The 17874-nt window shown below is 45.5% G+C and overlaps 1 protein-coding gene across 1 annotated transcript in view; it reads left to right on the top strand.

Annotated features, from left to right (window-relative positions):
* Nucleotides 1-17874, top strand: part of DLL3 (delta like canonical Notch ligand 3) — a 62330-nt gene that overhangs the window by 31433 nt on the left and 13023 nt on the right. The window contains exon 5 of the mRNA XM_033158819.1: nt 1466-1827. Coding sequence (XP_033014710.1) covers nt 1466-1827 — 362 coding nt within the window. The remainder of the gene's footprint in view (nt 1-1465; nt 1828-17874) is intronic.

The raw sequence follows: 17874 nt of genomic DNA on the forward strand, positions 1-17874 counted from the left end.
ATGGAGAGCAGCCAGAGATTAAAAGGGGGCACGTGTTCCAAGCCAGCCATGCCCTGTCCTGTGGTGGCTCGCCTTTTGGGTGGCATGTGGGCCTTTTGTTTGGTGCAGCAGCAGGTGCCAGATGTTGGCGTGACGGGTGAAATCTATACAGCGACAGCACTGGCTCTCTTCCCTCCCCTCCTCCTCTCTCTGCTTCCCCTCCCTCCTCCTCCTCCTCCTTTTTTTTATTAAAGATTTTCTTCATTTACAAAAGCGCGTGCAATGTCTCTCTCGTATTTTTTTTCCATGTAACATTTTTACAAATCAGTTTTGGTTGTTGAGACATTAGGGAGAGAAGCGGGGAAAGGAAACAATTCTGGACAACAACCACACGAGAAATATGCAAGATAACCAAGCAAGTGCTAGAAACCACCCCAGAATTGGCCTTACTAAACATCTTCCAAAACAACAATGCCCACTTACAACACAAAGAACTCATAACCCACCTACTCTCAGCAGCCAGAAACATCATAACCAGACACTGGAGAGACCTGTCAGGAGTAAACATGGACCAATGGTCCCAAGCACCGTATTTTTCGCCCCATAGGACGCACTGGACCACAGGGCGCACCTAGTTTTTAGAGGAGGAAACAAGGAAAAAAAACATTTTTCTGGTTTTCCTCTTCTAAAAGCCCTGTTTTTTGAGGATCAGCTAGAGGTTTTGCAGCTTTTTTGCAAAGGGAAAAGCCCTGTTTTTTTGAGGATCAGCTAAAGGTTTTGCAGCTTTTTTGCAAAGGGAAAAGCCCTGTTTTTTTGAGGATCAGCTAAAAGTTTTGCAACTTTTTTTAGCAAAGGAGGAAAAGCAAAGCTCCTTTTGCAAAGGGGGAAAAGCAAAGAGGAAAAGCCCCATTTTTATGGGGTTCAACTCACATTTCTGCAGCTTCTAAAGGAAAGGGAGCCTTTTCTACAGTTTCCAGACAGATAATCTAATCAGCCATTCCCATGTCGCTGGGGAAACAAACAACCTCCCTCTGCAGCACATTCAACAATGGAGGGCGGGGCTGAAAGGGAGCCGGGACTCTTATCTCTCTCCCGATCTCTTGCTGCTCAGCTGCTGAGCGGGGTCCTTTCAACACCCCCTTTTCTCTTTGTAAAATAAAAAGCATGATCCTCTTTTGGCCCCAGGGCAATTCAGCTCCAGGGACCACCATTCGCTCCATAAGACGCACAGATATTTCCACTTACTTTCCAGGAGGAAAAAAGTGCGTCTTATGGAGCGAAAAATACAGTAGTATGGGAAACAGCCCTAGTGGAAAAACTAACCAGTAACCTGAAACTGACACGGGGGCAAACAGAAGAAGACGCCTTCACCCCGGTATGGCTCCCCTTCATCACACACACACAGCCCAACAAGACAAAAATCTACTGACAGCGTACAAATCAATATGGCTAACCCTCCCTTCTTTTCTGTTTTCACTCCTTCCAGCAATTTGCCTGCCTGGCTGCAGCAACAGCCATGGGTACTGCGAGAAGCCTGGAGAGTGCAAGTGTCGCATTGGTTGGCAAGGGCACCTGTGCGACGAGTGCGTCCGCTACCCAGGCTGCCTCCACGGCACTTGCGTGCAGCCGTGGCAGTGCACCTGCCAAGAAGGCTGGGGCGGTCTCTTCTGCAACCAAGACCTCAACTACTGCACCAACCACAGCCCGTGCAAGAATGGCGCCACCTGCAGCAACACAGGCCCAGGGAGCTACACCTGCAGCTGCCGGGCTGGTTTCGCGGGGACGAAATGCGAGATGGAGACCAACGAATGCGACAGCAACCCTTGCAAGAACGGAGGCAGCTGCAACGTCAGTATATAGCACCTTAACCCTCAAACTCCACCTTCCTTTCTCCTAAACCCACCCTCGCAATTTCTGTAAGCTTGTACATTTTGCACACCCACCTCGTAACAGCAGGTGCGTAGACATCTCTCGTAAGATTACAGGTGCATCTGTCTGGATAATGTGATTTCTGCGTTCTGGGATGTTTCCAAATTCGCATTTAGTAATCCTGGAAAGTAGGGTGGGCTACACTGAAGAGAGATAGGTTACCAATAGTAAAAGTTATAGGAGCTCTGTATTAGTCTTGCACCAACTATGAACTCACTTAGGGAAGCTGCTGTTTTCTCAGTCTCTGCATATTAGACACGGCCTACCATACAAGGAAGGGATGCGGGTGGCGCTGTGGATTAAACCACAGAGCCTAGGGCTTGCCCATCAGAAGGTCGGCGGTTCAGATCCCCGCAATGACGGGGTGAGCTCCCGTTGCTCGGTCCCTGCTCCTGCCCACCTAGCAGTTCAAAAGCACGTCAAAAGTGCAAGTAGATAAATAGGTACTGCTCCGGCGGGAAGGTAAACGGTGTTTCTGTGCACTGCTCTGGTTCGCCATAAGCGGCTTTGTCATGCTGGCCACATGACCCGGAAGCTGTACGCCGGCTCCTTCGGCCAGTAACGCCAGAGTTGGACACGACTGGACCTAATGGTCAGGGGTCCCTTTACCTTTTACCATACAAGGAGGTTGTAAAGCACATTGAGACCATGTCTGATGTATTCTTACACACAGGAATTGTGGTTTAGAACTACTAGATATTATCACAGATGCAGAAGCTACCATCAGGAAGGTGTGGCTGTCTCCATGGAAGTCCCAGGTTGTATGTTGTCACTGCCAAGTATAATGTTGATTCACCCTTAGGAACAGATGCGAGTTCTATCGCATATTACATTACAGACGTCCTTTGAGGGTTGCTGTTGTTCATTCGTGTCCGACTCTTCGTGACCCCATGGACCAGAGCACGCCAGGCACGCCTATCCTTCACTGCCTCTCGCAGTTTGGCCAAACTCATGTTAGTAGCTTCGAGAACAGTGTCCAACCATCTCATCCTCTGTCGTCCCCTTCTCCTTGTGCCCTCCATCTTTCCCAACATCAGGGTCTTTTCCAGGGAGTCTTCTCATGAGGTGGCCAAAGTACTGGAGCCTCAACTTCAGGATCTGTCCTTCTAGTGAGCACTCAGGGCTGATTTCTTTAAGGATGAATAAGTTTGATCTTTTTGCAGTCCATGGGACTCTCAAGAGTCTCCTCCAGCACCAGAATTCAAAGGCATCAATTCTTCGGCGATCAGCCTTCTTGATGGTCCAGCTCTCACTTCCATACATTACTACTGGGAAAACCATAGCTTTAACTATACAGACCTTTGTCGGCAAGGTGATGTCTTTGCTTTGAGGGTTAGGGGAAGGCATTTCTGTACTAAAGTGTGCATCTGAGAAGTGTGCAACTCCGCTGGAGACAGATGTGCCCTCCTCCCTAATGGTTGCGGCAAAGCCCAGTGTTTCCCTTGGTTAGTGTGAATGGTACCCTTTGCTGAACTCAAATACCAATCCAGTTGTGAAAAACCTGGTATACTCCTAAGGCCACTTTTGCATAGAATCATTGAATCTTAGAGTTGGAAGGGACCCAAGGGTCATCTAGTCTAACCCGCTGCAACGCTGGAATCTCAGCTAAAGCATCCATGACAGGTGTCCACCCAACCTCTATTTAAAAACCTCCAAGGAAGGAGAGTCTACCACCTCTTGTGGGAGTCTGTTCCACTGCTGAACAGTTCTTACTATGAGGAAGTTTTACCGAATTTTTAGTTGGAATCTCCTTTCTTGCAACTTGAAGCCATTGGTTCGAGTCCTACTCTACAGAGCAGGAGAAAACAAGCGTTCTCTAAAGATAGCTCTTTAGATACTTGAAGATGGTTATCATATCTCCTCCTAGTCTCCTCTTTCCCAGGCTAATCAGACCCAGCACCTTCAACTGTTCCTCATCAGGCTTGGTTTCCAGACCCTTGATTGTCTTTGTCACCCTTCTCTGCACACTTCCCAGCTTGTCAACATCCTTCTTAAATTGTGGTACTCAGAAGTGGACACAGTACTCCAGGTGTGGTCTGACCAAGGCAGAATGGAGCGGTACTATTACTTCCCTTGATCGGGATGCTATACTTCTGTTCATGCATCACACTGTTGTCTCCTCTTAAGCGTGTGGTCCACCAAGACCCCTAGATCCTTTCCACAAGTACTGCTAGTAAGCCAGGGGTCCCCCCATCCTATATTTGTGCATCTAGTTCTTCCTGCCGAAGTGCAGAACCTGACATTTGTCCCTGTTGCAATTCTGTGTAGCAGTATGTCTACACTGCAAAGGTAAATTAGTGTAACTGCCATGAGTTCTCTACTTTGAACTTGTAGGGCTTGTAGCTAGGTAGGGGGGCTATTAATTTTCTTGTATATCTAATAAGAACAGTCTTTGCAGGTTCTCCTCAAGAAAGTTATTCATAAATGCCAACTTTGCAAGGAGAGGGTGCTATAGGGAAATCCTCAAGGATTAGTCATTTAGCAAATCAGAAGAGCCCTATCTTTATTTGAAAACTTGCCTGTCAACAGTGATGATGGTAGCATGAAATGGCTACAGAGTGGATTACCTTTTCGCTCCATAAAGCGCACCGGACCATAGGGCACACCTCATCTTTAGAGGAGGAAACAAGGGGGGGAAATATTTTTCTGGTTTTCCTCCTCTAAAAGCCCTGTTTTTTTGAGGATCAGCTAAAAGTTTTGCAGCTTTTTTTTGCAAAGGGGGAAAAGCAAAGCTCCTTTTGCAAAGGGGGGAAAGCAAATAGGAAAAGCCCCATTTTTATGGGGTTCAACTCACATTTCTGCAGCTTCTAAAGGAAAGGAAGCCTTTTCTACAGTTTCCAGACAGATAATCTAATCAGCCAGTCACATGTCGCTGGGGAAACAAACAACCTCCCTCCGCAGCACATTCAACAATGGTGGGCAGGGCTGAAAGGGAGCCAGGACTCTTATCTCTCTCCCGATCTCTTGCTGATCAGCTGCTGAGCGGGGTCCTTTCAACACCCCCTTTTCTCTTTGTAAAATAAAAAACATGATCCTCTTTTGGTCCCTGGGCAATTCAGCTCCAGGGACCACGCATTCGCTCCATAAGACACACAGATATTTCCCCTTACTTTTTAGGAGGAAAAAAGTGTGTCTTATGGAGCGAAAAATAGTGTAACAATGTGTATACAAACATACCAGAAGTCATAAGGGCAAACCCAGAGATGAATGACAACTTTCAAAGGTGAAATTCAGTAGCCCAAATGGGAGAGCAAATATGTTTTGTACAGACAGTCTGGCCGTAAGCCAATCACCCCATGTAGCAGATTTGGGGCAACACTTTGGGAGATGAAGATGGGACATAATTCACTAGGGGACTTCTCCTTTCTAAGCTACGCTGAATTAAACTGAATAGGACTTGCACAGCAGGCAGCAAGTGGGCATCTGGATCCTGGCCTGCTGGTATCCAAGCCCTAACCCTCTAGGAATCCAGTGTGGAACAGGGGGCAAATGTTTATTCACTTGCAGATTTGACATTGCCGTGCCCCCCTGACCAAGACACCCTTGCAATGAGTTCAGGTTTTAGCTAGCAAAGATGCTCTTGCATTTAGAAGTGCCAATGACAACTTTGTTTAGGAAACCAGGATTATGAAAAAGAAATGGTTTATGTTGCACTTAAATGAAACTGATCCAACACAAGCTGGTTGAAAGGTAAGGTTTCTGGGGAGGAATGTGTGCAGCCTGGCTTCTATTTATTTTCTGGTTTATTTTACTGATATAGTACCATGCATGTGCATTGGTGTCCTGACCAATGCTAATTGCAGCTGCATATGTTGTTGTTCAGTCGTTCAGTTGTATCTGACTCTTCATGACCCCATGGACCAGAGCACGCCAGGCACCCCTATCCTCCACTGCCTCTCGCAATTTGGCCAGACTCATGTTAGTAGCTTCAAAAACACTGCCCAACTCTGTACCCTTCTCCTTGTGCCCTCCATCTTTCCCAACATCAGGGTCTTTTCCAGGGAGTCTTCTCTTCTCATGAGGTGGCCAAAGTCCTGGAGCCTCAACTTCAGGATCTGTCCTTCCAGTGAGCACTCAGGGCTGATTTCTTTAAGGATGAATAAGTCTGATCTTTTTGCAGTCCATGGGACTCTCAAGAGTCTCCTCCAGCACCAGAATTGAAAAGCATCCATTCTTCAGCGATCAGCCTTCTTTACTACTACTGGGAAAACCATAGCTTTAACTATACGGACCTTTGTCGGCAAGGTGATGTCTTTGCTTTTTAAGATGTTGTCTAGGTTTGTCATTGCTTTTCTCCCAAGAAGCTGGCATTGCTTTTCTCCCAAGAAGCAAACTCAGGCTTAATTTTTGTAGCAGATAAGAAGCAAATGGTCACACAGATGTTTTAAGGAGGGTTTTTAGATAGAAGGGAATATTCAAAGTGGCTTGTTCAACAGCACATGACCAAATGTGTGTCTACTGCAGGATTTTAACACAAAAGCCCACTGGTGGAGAGTTTTCCACCCTTGCAAAAGCAAACACCAGCTTCGTAAGTGGAATATGTCTCAGGACTGCAGCAGGGGAGGAAATGAATAAATTCAACTTCCACATGTGCTCTGATAGTTTTCGGTTATCCCTGCCCCCGAATAATGCAATTTCATTTTTTTTTAAAAAAAAAACACTGCACCTTAACATGCAAATACGCATTTAACTTTGCACTGAAACTTTTTACACCTCTTCCTTTTCTTCCCACCTGCCATAATAGAAAAAAATATAATTTCAAGGAAATTCTATGTCACTTGCTAAAATTAGCATTTGTTTCCTAAATGTGAGGGTTTGTTGTCATGTCATCCTCTCGCCTCTCCCCTTTCTCTTGTAGTTGCTGTCGGATAATGTTTGAAAACGGAAAATTTATACTCAATGCCATTTCTTTAACTCAGTGGTTTCCTAGCTTTTTCTGACCTCAGGGAGCTCGTTTATATCAAGTGCAAAATTGGGGAGACTGGAAACTTCAGTGGGCAGGCACTCCATGTCCTTCATGTATAAAGGACCCCATGTTTCTGTGTCCTGGGTTTTCCAGGTTCCTGATAAGGCTTTAATCTGAACTACTTACTTCTAGAGTAAAGTGTGTGTTTGAATGCTTAAGCACTTACAAATGTGCATCCTTGCATCACCAGAACATTTTGTAAGAAATTTATTGGTATTTTAACACATAACAAACAAAGAGAATGCATACATACTACAAAAAATACATACAAACTACAAAATACAAGAAACAAATAAAAGAAACAAATACATTACCTGACAACCCGCCTACAACAGAAACACACCAATTTAATTCTTATAATCTTATTTCTAATCTTACTTGGGGGACTTCCTCACGTCCTCTCTTCTGCGTTCAGTTCAATTTTACTGTAGTAACTTTGTAACTGCTTTAACTCTTATTTTACAATTATTCTTAATCCTAATCTAACATCTTATCTCTATCAACTTATTCATAACCATAATAGAAAACATAAAAAAGGAATCACAATCTTAACTTCTTATATACTATTTTAAACTAACATTTTAATGCTATCGCCTATAACGTCCACTGATTTCAATCTCAGATGTCTAACTTTTCACGTTGTTTCAAATATTCTTTAAATTTCTACCAGTCTTCTTGCACCTTCTCCTCCCTCTGGTCACCAGAACATTTTGACATGTCCTACATCAGGGGTCCCCAAACTAAGACCCGGGGGCCGGATGCGGCCCAATCACCTTCTACATCCAGCCCACGGACGGTCCGGGAATCAGCGTGTTTTTACATGAGTAGAATGTTTCCTTTTATTAAAAATGCATCTCTGGGTTATTTGTGGGGCATAGGAATTCATTCATATTTTTTTTTCAAAATATAATCCGGCCCCCCACAAGGTCTGAGGGACAGTGGACCGGCCCCCTGCTGAAAAAGTTGGCTGACCCCTGTCCTACATCTTCATTCAGCCTTGAATTAGCCCTCAAAGCTGTTTACCGTACTAGTAATTTTTAAATGCATGAGCTGCAACTATTCTTACTGTGAGCATGTGTTTAGTGTTGATATCTTAGCAAAGGGTGCCACCTACCGGAAAATCTGGAACTTGAACTTCTGACATCACATTTGTACAAACCTCTCCAAACAATTCCAAGCAACTTTCACTGTTAACCTTTTTACAGATATTTCCCTCAGGACTAATCCATGGAGACAATTCTTCTTCTTATTACCCATGTAACTAGTTCTTTGTGCCTCAGGGGCACAAAAGCAGACCGTGAATATGGCACGGCGGAGTCTGTTGTTCAAAACAAAAACAGCACACTTTAGAATATTCAGAAAGTTTAATATCCTCACCAACTTGCCCTTGTAAGGCAGGTTGTAATTATTATCCCTATATTGTAACTGAGGATGCAGAGGCAAGACCACCAAATGAGTTTATAGCAGGGATGAGATTTGAATTGGGAATAATAATAAAAATCCTTCCAGTAGCACCTTAGAGACCAACCAAGTTTGTTCTTGGTATGAGCTTTCGTGTGCATGCACACTTCTTCAGATACACTGAAACAGAAGTCACCAGACCCTTATATATAGTGAGAGGGTGGGGAGGGGTGTTACTCAGAAGGGGGGTGGGAATGGGGGATTGGCTGATAGGTGTGGGAAACCTGTTGATGACTGTTAACGACTGCAATTGGTCTTACAGGAAAAGGCAAGGGCTAAAGATAGCTTTGTCATGTATAATGAGATACGAACCCAGTGTAGCAGATTCTTCAGTGTATGAGCACCCAAAAGCTCATACCAAGAACAAACAGTTGGTCTCTAAGGTGTTACTGGAAGGATTTTTTAAATTATTTTGTTTTGACTATGGCAGGCCAACACGGCTACCTACCTGTAAGAATCCAATGTTCAGACCAGGTCTCTCCATGGTTTAAGTTTGGTAATTAGTTGCAATTCAGCAACTTCTCTTTCCAGTAATACCCCTCCCCACCCTCTCACGATCTGAAGAAGTGTGCATGCACACGAAAGCTCAGACCAAGAACAGACTTAGTTGGTCTCTAAGGTGCTACTGGAAGGAATTTTATTTTATTTTATTTTATTTTTTTGACTACGGCAGACCAACACGGCTACTTGCCTGTATTTGAATTGGGTTTGCTTCTATCTGTAGCTTTGTCCTTTAGCCACTTTGCTGTACCCAGTCCACTGAGTACCTGCAAGTTTGTCAAAATGGCAGTGTCACTGTGCTAGTATCCCTGTCTGCTATTGAATGAAATGGGAATCTGCATCTTCTAAAACCTTCTGCTTCTACACTGCTATTCACGTTACAAGAGCTCTGCTGTCTTCCTTTGTATCTGGTCACTCAAGGGAAGGTGTTGGTAGTGGAAGGAGAGCAAAGAGAAGAAAACAAACCTTATAGCATTTTTCTAGGAGGGGTATATTCTAATGACAGTTTTCCTTTATTTTTTGGAGTATGTTACTATAACCCCTGGGACGCGGGTGGCGCTGTGGTCTAAACCACAGAGCCTAGGGCTTGCCGATCAGAAGGTTGGCGGTTCGAATCCCCACAATGACGGGGTGAGCTCCCGTTGTTCGGTCCCAGCTCCTGCCCACCTAGCAGTTCTAAAGCACGTCAAAGTGCAAGTAGATAAATAGGTACCGCTCCGGCAGGAAGGTAAACGGCGTTTCTGTGCGCTGCTCTGGTTCTCCAGAAGCGGCTTAGTCATGCTGTCCACATGACCCGGAAGCTGTACGCCGGCTCCCTCGGCCAGTAAAGCGAGATGAGCGCCGCAACCCCAGAGTCGGACACAACTGGACCTAATGGTCAGGGGTCCCTTTACCTTTACCTTACTATAACCCTTGGAGCTGGTGCACCTATATGAAGCCACCAGGACATGACTGAACCTGTTAATGGGTGCATAAATAAGGGGAAGCAACACCACTCTCTCCCAACACATCTCCTTACAGCCTCACTCTGACCCCAAACACACAGCAATGTTCTCTTTGCAGAGTTCACTTCCGGCACTGGAGATTAGCTGAACAGAAAAGTGCCTGGTGAGACAAACTATAGGAGGTAAGCCATATTCTGGAGGGCTTAGCATCCCCATTAGCCTGTCACTTTTACTCCAAAAACCAGACACACATCAACCATACTTCTCACTTTTTAAATTGTGGGTTTAATTCGTCCTTTTCAGGTGCACTGCTTTTAAATGGAGTCAGTTTCAACTGTTATATGCATATAATATACAGGTGAAACTCGAAAAATTAGACTGTTGTGGAAAAGTCCATTTATGTAAGCAATTGTTTTCATTAGCTCCTGGAGTTTAATATACGAGATAGACTCATGACATGCAAAGCGAGATACGTCAAGCTTTATTTGTTATAATTGTGACGATTGTGGCGTACAGCTGATGAAAACCCCAAAGTTGAAATTGTTAATTTGGGGTTCTCATCAGCTGTGCACCATAATCATCACAATTATAACAAACAAAGGCGTGACATATCTCGCTTTGCATGTCATGAGTCTACCTCATATATTAGTTTCACCTTTTAAGTTGAATTACTGAAAGAAATGAACCTTTCCACGATACTCTAATTTTTCGAGTTTCACCTGTACATATTCCCCCCTCATGGAATCTAGTCTCCTGTGTGACAGGCAGGGATACTTCTTCCTATACTAATGCAGAGTACGACCATCACACTTGGGACAACTGCATGGGCCACTTTGGTATTGGCAGCATGAATGACAAGAGAGAAAGGCTGCTTGAATCCACCACACTCCTTTGCAGCAAATTCCACTGTCCAACAGCTCTTACTGTCAGGAAGTTCTTCCTCATGTTTAGGTGGAATCTTCTTTCTTGTAGTTTGAATCCATTGCCCCGTGTCCACTTTTCTGGAGCAGCAGAAAACAATCTTTCTCCCTCCTCTAGATGACATCGTTTTATATATTTGAACATGGCTATCATATCACCCCTTAAGTTTCTCTTCTCCAGGCTAAACATACCCAGCTCCCTAAGCCCTTCCTCATAAGGCATCGTTTCCAGGCCTTTGACCATTTTGGTTGCCCTCCTCTGGACACGTTCCAGCTTGTCAGTATCCTTCTTGAACTGTTGTGCCCAGAACTGGACACAGTATTCCAGGTGAGGTCTGACCGGAGCCGAATACAGTGGTACTATTACTTCCCTTGATCTAGACGCTATACTCCTATTGATGCAGCCCAGAATTGCATTGGCTTTTTTAGCTGCTGCATCACACTGTTGACTCATGTCAAGTTTGTGGTCTACCAAGACTCCTAGATCCTTTTCACATGTACTGCTCTCAAGCCAGGTGTCACCCATCCTGTATTTGTGCCTTTCATTTTTTTTGCCCAAGTGTAAGCAAAAAAAAAAAAAAAGTGTGAGCTGTGCTTGTGATGACAAACACAGTCCTCCCTGCCAAGGCCAAACACCGAGTCCTGGAAACATCCAAAGTCATTCCACTAGCACCAGCTGGACTTGCTTGTCACCAGGAGACTGGCACTAAACTGTGTTCTCGTCACGTGGAACTACCACAGTGCTGACTGTGACATGGATCGCTCCCTGGTGGCCAGCAAGATTCATCTCTAGCCAAAGAGAGCCCATAGCACAAAGCGGAAAGTGCAGCCTCGAATTAACACTGCCAGAACAGTCATACCTGAACTTTGAATGCTTCTCTTTTTTATTTTATTATTATTTTTATTAAATTTTCAAATTAAACAATCCCAGTAGTAATGTACGGAAGTGAGAGCTGGACCATCAAGAAGGCTGATCGCCGGAGAATTGATGCTTTTGAATTCTGGTGCTGGAGGAGACTCTTGAGAGTCCCATGGACTGCAAGAAGATCAAACCTATCCATTCTCAAGGAAATCGGCCCTGAGTGCTCACTAGAAGGACAGATCCTGAAGTTGAGGCTCCAGTACTTTGGCCACCTTATGAGTAGAGAAGACTCCCTGGAAAAGACCCCGATGTTGGGAAAGATGGAGGGCACAAGGAGAAGGGGACGACAGAGGATGAGATGGTTGGACAGTGTTCTCGAAGCTACCAACATGAGTTTGGCCAAACTGCGGGAGGCAGTGAAGGATAGGCATGCCTGGCGTGCTCTGGTCCGTGGGGTCACGAAGAGTCGGACACGACTGAACGACTGAACAACAACAACAACAAAACAAGCATAAACATACAAAACCACATATATCCTTGCTCCATCGAGCTGTGACTTCCCTCCCTCCTGGCAACAGGTTATCTAGTCCATTCTAAACACACAGTTCCTTATTTCAACTTTGAATGCTTCTCTGATTCCGTCAGACAAGTCCCACTGAACTGCCTCGGGGATAACGTTGAGCCACATCAAAGAGGCAACCAAAACACAGCTTTGTCCCCCTTTGGCAAAAGAGAGCAACGGATCCTCAGTTGGTTTGAGGCCGGCATAAAGGACATGGAGCCTGTTATTGCTGCCAAGCACGAGGTTCTTGTGAACTACAAGCAGGCACCCTGCAAAAAGACACTTGCTGCACTGAGAGAGGCGAGGAGTGATGCCCAGCAGACTGCCAGACTACTGGCTAAAGCTGCGTCAGAGCATTCAACCCGCTGCTGACACTGGCAACACTTATAAAAGGTAAGGTAAAGGTAAAGGGACCCCTGACCATCAGGTCTAGTCGCGGACGACTCTGGGGTTGCGGCGCTCATCTCGCTCTATAGGCCGAGGGAGCCGGCGTTTGTCCGCAGACAGCTTCTGGGTCATGTGGCCAGCATGACAAGCTGCTTCTGGCGAACCAGAGCAGCGCACGGAAACGCCATTTACCTTCCTGCTGGAGCGGCACCTATTTATGTACTTGCACTTTTGACGTGCTTTTGAACTGCTAGGTGGGCAGGAGCAAGGAGCGAACAAAGGGAGCTCACCCCGTCACAGGGATTCGAACCGCCGACCTTCTGATCGGCAAGCCCTAGGCTCTGTGGTTTAACCCACAGCACCACCTGGGTCCCATGAAGAACAGTAGTTGCAGATAAACGTGGTCTCTGACACAGCAATTGACAGCATCCAGACTACCTGTCCTGCGAGAGCTGAATATCCCTCCCTCCCTTGACAAGCTGAAGGACGCCATCAACTCTCAGGCATGTGTTAAAACCCCAGGACAGGAGGGAATCCTAACGGAAATGCTGAAAGCCTGCTTCATGACACATCTCCACAGTGTTGAGATCAGTGCCACGTGACATGTGCAACTCCAGCATTGTGACCCTCTACGAGAACAAAGAAAGGTGACTTCCAGGGCTGTAACTATTGTGGAATCTTCTTGCTGAGTACTGTGGGGAAAGTCTTTGCCTGTGTAGTTCTCAACAGGCTGCAGCGTCCATCTATCCTGAGTCACAATGCGAGTTTGGAGCTCGGAGGCCAACAGACAACATGACTTTATCGTTGTTTCAGCTGCAGGAGAAATGCTGAGAGGAGAGGCGGCCCTTTCATGTTGCCTTCATTGTGGGGATAACCAGCATCTGGGACGACCAGTAATTCCCGGAGTTCCTGCTCCCACTGGCCGTGAAAGGGTCCGCTGGTTATGAACCTGAAGGTCGTGAGATTGTTGTTGGGAGTTCTGAAGGTTTCCGAAGTTTTCTGAAGGTTCCGGAGGTTCTGGAGGTTTCCGGATAGGAAAGATAGGCAAAGCTAAAGTAGCGGCCAAAACTAAGGAGGCCAAATAAACTTTCTGAAATAAAATGAAATAAAGGCTAAGAGACTGCAGTCAATGGTGAAGTTGCGCTCTACTGCTCTGTGCGGCTTGGTTTCTCTTTCGGTTTCTCTCTGGCTTGTCTCGTACTGATGTTCTTTCTTAGCTTGTCTCGCGCGCACTCCACACCGCTACAGAGAGCAGGGGCTATTTATTAGGAAGTTAAACATCGTCATAACAACCAATCACAACGTTGTTTCTAGGAGAGTTTCTCGGTGGGAAACTCTTAACTGACCGTTAATAAGGCTAAATTGGCGCGCTTTCTGCCGGATCCTGTGCGATGCACGGAAGGTTACCTTAAAGCAAACAGGTGCAGGAGCACCTTAAAACGTATTCCCACACTTCATAGACCTGGTGAAGGCCTTGCCCACCTAAGCTTCACAAGACGATTGTGTCGTTCTATGAGAACATGCATGGCACTGTCCAGTATGATGGCTCATCTGCAGAGGCTGTGTTGTTGCCTCAGTTCTCTTTGACATATCCTTCTCCCTGGTGCTCTCATATTGTGAGGTTTGGAGCTTTCAGGGTTAAAGAAGCTCAACAGTACGCCCCTCCCACAGGGAGGATGTGTCACAAACATCCGGGCTATCTGCTGTATGCGAATGCCTATGTGATTGATGTGACGCACTGTTTTTGTTCAGTCTTACTTTTGCTTTTGAGCGGACCGCAGAGGCAGGAGATGTCGTCCGAATCTCCGGGAGAAGCTCCGTGATTTGTATGTCTGTAAATAAAGCGTGCTTGTTTTGAAACAACCCAGACGTTGTGGAATTTATTGCTGGCACAAGGCACACATACCGTTGCGCAAGACGAGGAAGTAAGAAGTTTGAAAAACTCTGCAAAAGCACTGGAGAAGCAGGAGAACGCACCAGAAGCGTAGCTGGACACCATTTCCAAGTGCTAAACTGGTTTTGAGGCTTTTCCAGTTAAAACCAAAAGCCCAACACATATGCTTTCAGCTTAATGGAAGATGGTGTGTACTTTCATTCAAGGAGCAACCTTGCACATTTTTGCACCAAGGCGAAAGTGTGATGGGTCCGAAATAATAAATATCAAGTGTGATGGGTCCTTATCTAAGATATATTGTTTGCAGATGATGCAGCCTTGACAATGCACTCTGAGGAAACTCTACAGCGATTCATCAACCGTTTTGCCCAAACCTGCAGGGAGATCGGCCTTGCCATCAGCCTGATAGAGAACAATATCATAGAATCATAGAGTTGGAAGAGACCCCAAGGGCCATCCAGTCCAACCCCCTGCCAAGCAGGAAACACCATCAAAGCATTCCTGACAGACGGCTGTCAAACCTCCGCTTCAAGACCTCCAAAGAAGGAGACTCCACCACACTCCTTGGCAGCAAATCCCACTGTCCAACAGCTCTCACTGTCAGGAAGTTCTTCCTCATGTTTAGGTGGAATCTTCTTTCTTGTAGTTTGAATCCATTGCCCCGTGTCCGCTTCTCTGGAGCAGCAGAAAACAACCTTTCTCCCTCCTCTATAGGACATCCTTTGATATATTTGAACATGGCTATCATATCACCCCTTAACCTTCTCTTCTCCAGGCTAAACATACCCAGCTCCCTAAGCCGTTCCTCCTAAGGCAACGTTTCCAGGCCTTTGAGCATTTTGGTTGCCCTCTTCTGGACACGTTCCAGCTTGTCAGTATCCTTCTTGAACTGTGGTGCCCAGAACTGGACACAGTATTCCAGGTGAGGTCTGACCAGAGCAGAATATAGTGGTACTATTACCTCCCTTGATCTAGACGCTATACTCCTCTTGATGCAGCCCAGAATTGCATTGGCTTTTTTAGCTGCTGCATCACACTGTTGACTCAACAGTCAGGACATCACCAGCACTCCATGTGTCAGCACTGGTGATCACACGCTTAAGGTGGTTGACGATTTTGTCTGCCTGGATTCTACCATAACCAGCAATCTTCCTATTGACACAGTGCTGGGCAAGTGTATTGCCAAGGAAGCCGTAGCAATGGCTTGGCTATCCAAAGGGCTATGGGAGAATGCGATACTAATGTCCAATACGAAGATGAAGGTCTACTAGGCTTGAGTGTTGAGCACACTCTTTTATGGAAGTGAATCATGGGCAATGTAGTGAAGCCTCTGTATCTTCCACATGTGCTGTATCAGGAAGATGTTGGGCATCGTAGAGTCTCAAACAAAGATGTGTTTTAATTCCCAGCCTGTTCACACTCCTGTCTCAGCAATGTCTATGCTGCCTTGGTCATATCCACCTACAATGGCTTTTCATTATTCTGCTGGCTTTCTTCACTGGCCAGTTATGAGTGACCACCTGTAGAGCGTATGGCGAACTCTTTCTTCTTCGTGCACTATTTTTCCAGGTATGCTTATTAATTCTTTGTTCGTTGCCTTTTCCTCTTGTCCGTGCGGTAGAGCAGGAAACGTGGAGTGCCAACCTGAAGCCTCCAGAGTTCCATTGCAAGATTGAGGCTTGAACAAATTAGCGTAGGTGACAGACCAGTATCATTTCCTTGGAAGGTAGCAAGTGGGTTATCAGCATACTCATCCGCTATCAGCCGCCTTGGATCTGAAGGGGTTAAGTTGAGAATGGAAAACAACTCCATCTCTTGAGCATTCATATTGGCGTAAAAGCAGGTAAAAGCAGAGTTGAAGTTCCAATATTGATAGATGTCATTTAATTGTTTGGTTACTTTATCTGATAGAGCCTTAGAATCCTGGAATCCTAGAGTTGGAAGAGACCCCAAGGGCCATTCAGTCCAACCCCCTGCCAAGCAGGAAACACCATCAAAGCATGCCTGACAGATGGCTGTCAAGCCTCCGCTTCAAGACCTCCAAAGAAGGAGACTCCACCACACTCCTTGGCAGCAAATTCCACTGCTGAACAGCTCTTACTGTCAGGAAGTTCTTCCTAATGTTTAGGTGGAATCTTCTTTCTTGTAGTTTGAATCCATTGCCCTGTGTCAGCAGAAAACAACCTTTCTCCCTCCTCTATATGACATCCTTTTATATATTTGAACATGGCTATCCTATCCCCCCTTAACCTCCTCTTCTCCAGGCTAAACATACCCAACTCCCTAAGCCGTTCCTCCTAAGGCAACGTTTCCAGGCCTTTGAGCATTTTGATTGCCCTCTTCTGGACACGTTCCAGCTTGTCAGTATCCTTCTTGAACTGTGGTGCCCAGAACTGGACACAGTATTCCAGGTGAGGTCTGACCAGAGCGGAATACAGTGGTACTATTACTTCCCTTGATCTAGACGCTATACTCCTCTTGATGCAGAGCCCAGAATTGCATTGGCTTTTTTAGCTGCTGCATCACACTGTTGACTCATGTCAAGTTTGTGGTCTACCAAGACTGCTAGATCCTTTTCACATGTACTGCTCTCAAGCCAGGTGTCACCCATCCTGTATTTGTGCCTTTCATTTTTTTGACCCAAGTGTAGTACTTTACATTTATCCCTGTTAAAATTCATCTTGTTTGCTTTGGCCCACTTCTTTAGTGAACTCAGACCAATCCCTGTCATGATGTACCTTCAAACCATCACTAACTTCAATTCCTTTGCAACCCTGCAGATAAGCCCTACCAGCAGTCAGAATTCCTGTGTCCAGTATACCAATTATGGCATTTAAGCCTGAAACATCCCTTTTCCAATGTGTCAGTTCTGCTAAAGCTTCTCTCTGCTGTTTATTTAGACAGGTGACATTGGCCGCGTAGAAGTTCCCACAGTGAGGGAGTTTCAGTCTCTGTTGTGGCTGAGTCTATTACGTCAAGATTGTTATTACACCTAGCTGAGGTTTCATTATATGGAGGAAGCTGGGAGTATATACAGGTGAAACTCGAAAAATTAGAATACCGTGGAGAGGTTCATTTCTTTCAGTCATTCAACTTAAAAGGTGAAACTAATACATGAGATAGACTCATGACATGCAAAGCAAGATATGTCAAGCCTTTATTTGTTATGATTGTGATGATTATGGCGTATAGCTGATGAGAACCCCAAATTAACAATTTCAACTTTGGGGTTTTCATCAGCTGTGCGCCATAATCATCACAATTATAACAAGCAAAGGCTTGGCATATCTCGCTTTGCGTGTCATGAGTCTATCTCATATATTAAACTCCAGGAGCTAATGAAAACAATTGCTTACATAAATGGACTTTTCCACGATATTCTAATTTTTCGAGTTTCACCTGCATATTGGCTCCTAACAAGTTGCAATCAATTGACCAGCTAGCTAAGCTTTCATTAGACGAACATGTA

This window comes from Lacerta agilis, chromosome 8, assembly GCF_009819535.1.
Source record: "Lacerta agilis isolate rLacAgi1 chromosome 8, rLacAgi1.pri, whole genome shotgun sequence".
Taxonomy (NCBI): Eukaryota; Metazoa; Chordata; class Lepidosauria; order Squamata; family Lacertidae; genus Lacerta; species Lacerta agilis.